Here is a 6,097-nt window from a genome sequence, read left to right as displayed (position 1 = left end):
CGCCTTACCAGCTCAGCGGCCCCCTCAGCGTCCTACAGAATTTTAATCTGCGTGCCGCCGCCGATCAAAACCGGTGGTTTCCTCCTAAGCATACGTGCAGAAAGCTCGCATTCCTGCGGGCGCGTGACGTTGCCAAGTGTTGACAACTCCCGGTGTACGATAGATATGATGTACCCCATGTTAAGATGCGCGGAGGCCATCCAACCTTTCGTTCATCGCACGTGGGTCTCGCGTGGATTCCCAGAATCTTCCGAATTAAAAAGAATTCATTATTTCTTAATCATTCCACGAATTCTTCAAAAAATTGTCGCTAGGTTTCTGTAATCCATCTGATCCAACGGTCAACTTCTCGTCCACAAATTAATCGCGCCAGGCATGCCAAGGGGAAGCCCGAGCCTAGCCGAGCCGTCGACGTTCATCGCATTCTAGAAACAGGGCCCGCGTGCCAGCACACGCCAAAATCGAGAAATGGACACGCGTACAAAACCTTCTATGCGGTCCTCATGATCTACCTCCAATTACTCCGCTCGGAACCCAACGGACGGCAGATCCAATAAACCGCGCATAGAGGAGATCATGATCCACCGATCGGACGGCACCCGTCGCCTCCCCCTTTATAAACCCCCCCCACTACCTCCCTCCCTCTGAACATCGCCTATTCAGCAATCCAAATTTCCAATCCCTTGGGAAGAGAGAGAGCTTCGAACCCTAAAACCTTCCAAAATGGCCGGAACCCTAAGCTTTGCAGGATTGAGCTCCTGCCCCAATCTTGCCTCCCCCAGCCGCCGCACGGCGCGCAGCTTCGTGGCCATAGCGGAGGTGTCGACGGCCGTGAGGCGGGCGAAGAGCCTGTACGAGGTGCTGCGGGTGAAGGAGACAGCGTCGGCCCCGGAGATTAAAGCGGCGTACAGATCGATGGCGAAGCGGTTCCACCCAGACGTGGCGCCGGCGGCCGGCGGAGCGGATTTCCTGGAGATCCACCGGGCGTACAAGACGCTCTCCGACCCGACGGCGAGGGCGCGGTACGATCTCTCCATCGGGCGGCTGGGATTCCCGGTCACGGGGCCGCTGCGGTCCCGGCGATGGGAGACGGACCAGTGCTGGTAGGCGGCCGGTCTGACTGGAGATCTACCGAAACGGGAACGGTTCGGTTGTGGATAGAGACCCGAGCCCGGTCCAGATTTAGGTGCGCGGGGGGAAGCGCGTGGAAACCGACCTTGCAACGTGGCGGCATCTGAATGGGTCATCGACATGCCGGTCCAAAAAGAAAAACTTGATGGGCTGGGGTGGGGTTTGTTTATTTTTTATTTTTTCTTTCCAAGCTCGCACGTGGTTGCGCGAGCAGCGAAAATGTAAAGCTTCGAGGCATATCCTTGCTGACATCTCTTAACTACGGAGAAAATTTTGCACCTTCTCCACTCCGAGGACTAAGATTTAGACGCTGCGAGTAATTGAGCATATCAAAAAAAAAAAAAAAAAAAAAAAAGCAAAGAAAAGTGAACTTATATATTGTCGATTTTACCTTTTTTGGGGGCAAAGAAGACCAATAGCCACAATAGATGTCTTTCTGTTTTTGATCCATGGTTTTGAGATAAAGCGCGGGTTCTCTGTGATACCCGCCATCACGTGATAGATTGCTGTGCGACCACATGCAGCATGCACCATATGGTTCACATTTATTCATGATTATCCATTATGCGATGGATGGTGTGCTATATATCATACCATATGATGTACAACAAAAATTCGCATTCTTTAACGGCCATGAACCATGACTTTTAACAAAATGCTAGCCAGAGAGAATATGTTAAGAATGTCTTGTTCCACGAGAATGATATATAAAAGACAAAAAAAAATTAAAAAAAAAATTAAATTATTTTGACCCCTCTCAAGATTTTGGATAATTACATGTTCTCACCTAATATTTGTAAATATACATATAAGCCTCTGATCAAATATAAAAATTTAAAATTTAAAAAATAAAAAATATTATAAAATATTTTACGACTCAAATAGATTAGATAGTTGATGATATTTGTAAAAATTATCAAATAGATTGATAATTTATTTAATAAAAAAATATTCATAGGGGGTTACGTGTTATGCATATAGTAAAAAAAATTAGGTAGTAAAATGTATATTTTCAAAAGATTGGATGCAAATCTGTAATTAACTCAAACTTTGAGAAAGATCATTCTAATTTACTCTAAAAAAAATTATTGAAGTGAAAATTATCTCTTACAAGTTTTAAGGCTATTCTTGGTAGCTGGCATCAAGAACTGGCAATCTATCTTGATTGTCAGCAATTTAAAATGGGCCCACCAGACGGTTGTGTTTGGTATGCTTTATTTACAATAATCTAAATTATCTTGGTAATCTACATTGCTTCCCATGTGATAATATAGATAGTTTTGGAGAGGGGTGCCTATCCAGATTATTATTTTTTTGATAAAATTATAAAAAAAAATTTTAGATAAAATTATTCCTAAAAAAAAATCACTCAAAACCCATTATGTCTCTAGACTTCTCTACGCCATCCCCTCACCCCCGCTCCAACACCTACGGCTTCTTTGTGCCACCCCCCTGTGGCTTCTCTCCATCATACACCACCTTGCTGCACCGCTCCCCCCCCAACACCGCCCCTCGCCCTCGATCCCATAGTCCCCCCCCTCCGGTGCTGCTTTTCCACCCTCAGTTTTGTGGTTCCCCACTGCCTCCACTCACACCTCCCTCCCCGATGCTTTGGTCTCATGGTTCTCCACCTCCCCAATAGCTTCTTTATGCCACCCCCACTCTTTGTCGCCTGTGACTTCTCTGCACCACCCCATCCCCTCGCACCTACGGCTTTTCTCCATCACACACCTCCCTGCTGTGCCACCCCCCTCCCCTGTCCTCCACCGTTCGTGACTTCTCTATGCCGACCCACCCCCCTGCGCCCATGGCTTCTCCCCGTTACACACCACCCTACTACGCTGCCCCCTGGTTCCACTCCTCGCCCTCAATCCCACCGTTCCCCACACCCCGCCCCTCGAGTACCGCCCCACCGCCTCATTCCCATGGTTCCCCATCCCCTCCCCCTGGTGGCTTCTTTGTGGCACCCCCCTCCTCAACGCCTTGGTCCCATGGTTCCCCACCTCCCCTATGATTTCTCTATGCCACCACCCCTTCCCCACTCATCGCTATTTGCAACTTCTCTACGCCACCCCACCCCCACCCATGTGACACACCACCTAGTTGCACCCACCCCCACCCCTCAGGTCCTCCACCTATGACCCATAGAGAATGCTTTTAGCCTTATAAAAAAAATTAGCTTAATTATGGAACTTAGAGGTATTTGAAAATTTTGATTTTATATTATCGATAATCTAATTGTCATACCAAACATGTCAATCAAGATTTTTAGCAATTTTACTGTAATATTACATGCATATACCAAATACAATAATCAATATTACTAGCAATTTAATTGGTGATAATCTATCTTGAGGCAATCTATATTATCTTCCAAGATTGCCTGGCGATACACCAAATGCAACCTAAAGATGTAATAATGATACATACAATAATGTTATCAAACCTTGCACCACTATTTAGATTAGGGATGGCAATTTATTCTGCTCCATCGAATATCCAATTTGAATAAGATGAATTTTATCCGGTCCACAATTGATCCAAGATGGATACGAATAATGATAAAATCTACCATGAACCCAATCTATATACAAATCCCCTCCCAAAGCCAAAAAGATTGATTTTTATGTAAAAAATAATTTTTTTTTGTAAAAAATGGATTTTTTTTGTAACTTAACCCAATTCAATAAATCCATCCAACCTACTCCTTTTAACTTTACCCATCCACCCCAAGAATCTCCCCCCATGCCCCACCCCGAAACAGGTACAAAGCGAATATGGGTAATAGCCTGCCTGACATATACTCGACCCATCATGATCCATAATCTAGGTTCTCCTTTATAAGCTTGTTTTCTCTTTTTTATAATTATTCTTGAAATACAACATAGAATAAACATAATTTTGATATCATAAAATAATATATTATTATGAAATAACAAGATCGTAATACTACTTACATATAATAAGAAATAGAAAAGTATTGCGTTTAAGATATATTTAAATACAATATAATAGAGTCATTAGTGGTGGCACCATCACCTTAAAGAATCATAATTTTAATTAATATAGTAATTTAATTAATACATGACTTTCACCTTAATATTAACAACATAGAATACTAGAAGGATCTAAATTCCACCATTAATCTTGGTATCTATATGGCAAGTAACGACGAAGTTACCATTTTATGTTGCAAGGTAAGTCTAGCAAATCAAGTAATTATAATTACTAAAAAAAATCAAGTAATTATAATGACTGATTGTCTTTCTATGCTAATAGGATTATCTTGCTGAAATTTAGTTGTGGCTATATTTATCAACCAGCAGCCTCCTTAGGTGCTCTCTCCAGTTAAATACAATATAATAGGGTCATTAGTGGCAGCACCATCACCTTAAAAAATCATTAGTGGCAAGTAATTAGTGGAAGCACCATCACTAGGTATCTATATACCTAGCTTTCACCTTAATATTGATAAGGTAGAATATGAGAAGGATCTAAATTCCACCATTAATCTTGGTATCTATATGGCAAGTAATGACCAAGTTATCATTTTATGTTGCAAGGTAACAAATCAAGCAATTATAATTCTTACCAAAAAAAAAAAACCAAGTATATTACTAGCTAGACAACTCAAGAAGGGGGAGGGTGAATTGGATTTTTAAAAATTTAAAATAATTATGTGCAATTTTTACAAAATAGTAAAATGAGTGAGAGTAGCAGATGATGTAATTAAGCAAGCAAAGATATAAGAGAAATGGAAAGCAATAGAAGAGGAAAGCAACACACATATACTATAAAATTTATAGTGGTTTGGTGTATCCCAATACCTACATCCACTCTCCAAGAATCTTTTAAAAATTTTACTACAATTTATCTAAGATTACAGCCAAATAGTTTTCTAGGCTCACTATTTATCCAATTAGTTTTGCATGGGATACCAACCAAAATCTAACCCAAGTCAATCTTTGGCTTACAATCTAATTACAAGACTTGAATGAGCTTATCCCCTTGCTTTAATCTTCAATTAAAGCAAGTACAGTAAAAAAAATTGAAATGAAAGCAATACAACTATAAAGAGCTCCTTTAATGAGCAAATGAAAGTCAATGAAGCTTGTGGAATTTCTTTTTGAGGAAGCTTTTTAGGTGAGGAGCTTGTCTTCTTGCCGAAAAGGCTATTTTGATTTGATGTTTAAGGTGGTTAAGGAATGAATGCATACTACTTAATGCTCTTGGCTTTTTCTTATTGTCTCTTATTTTTTCTTTGATTCTCAGGTATTGATGATCTTCAATGAGTTTGATGGATATTTTATACCATTTAGAGGGCCAAAAAGTTATTTTTGATTATTAAAATATGAAATAGAACTGTTGAAAATATTTTTAAATTTTTTTAAAAATTTTACAGAACTAGTTGTTAGACTTCGAATCGATTTGGATAAAATTTGAGTCGAATCAAATATCCTTCGAGTCAACTCGATCAGTTTCAAGTCCACTCAAGCCAAAAGTCTGAAAAATACTATCTTTTGTCATTTCTGAGAACTTTGACTTGAATGAATCCACTCAAATTTTTTAATTTTAAAAAATTACTTTTCTGCCATTCTTTATTGGAGTTGACTCGGATAGCACTCGAGTCGACTGAAGAGTGTGTCGGCTGAAATATTTACATGCCAGAACTTTTTTTTCTTCTATTTTTTTAGTTCGAGTCTACTCGGATTCAACTTGAGTCGATTCGAACAGCCTTCAATGAAAAATTTTTGAATTTTTTCTATTTAAGAGGCTTTTTTGATTTCACCTTTTGGGATTCTCTTCCAGTTGGATCTTTATATCCTTTTACAGTAGGAAGGCATTCAAATACTTCCCATTTGAGTTTTATTTGCCCATTATGAAATATTCTTTGATGCTTTTACAATCTTCCTGAAATATAAATTTTATGAGATTATTAGTTCTATTATATACTCAAATATTTTAT

At 40.0% G+C, this 6,097-nt stretch overlaps 1 protein-coding gene across 1 annotated transcript; it reads left to right on the top strand.

Annotated features, from left to right (window-relative positions):
- The first annotated feature begins 618 nt into the window (after positions 1 to 618).
- LOC105038172 (chaperone protein dnaJ 11, chloroplastic) lies at positions 619 to 1,409 on the top strand. The gene has a single exon (XM_010913884.4). It carries the CDS (start codon positions 724 to 726, stop codon positions 1,105 to 1,107), a length of 384 nt encoding a protein of 127 aa, XP_010912186.1. The 5' UTR covers positions 619 to 723; the 3' UTR covers positions 1,108 to 1,409.
- Positions 1,410 to 6,097: the final 4,688 nt, after the last annotated feature.

The sequence above is a fragment of the Elaeis guineensis genome, chromosome 1 (assembly GCF_000442705.2).
Source record: "Elaeis guineensis isolate ETL-2024a chromosome 1, EG11, whole genome shotgun sequence".
NCBI lineage: Eukaryota > Viridiplantae > Streptophyta > Magnoliopsida > Arecales > Arecaceae > Elaeis > Elaeis guineensis.
Note: the sequence above shows the minus strand (reverse complement) of the source record. Positions and strands in the feature narration are given on the sequence as shown.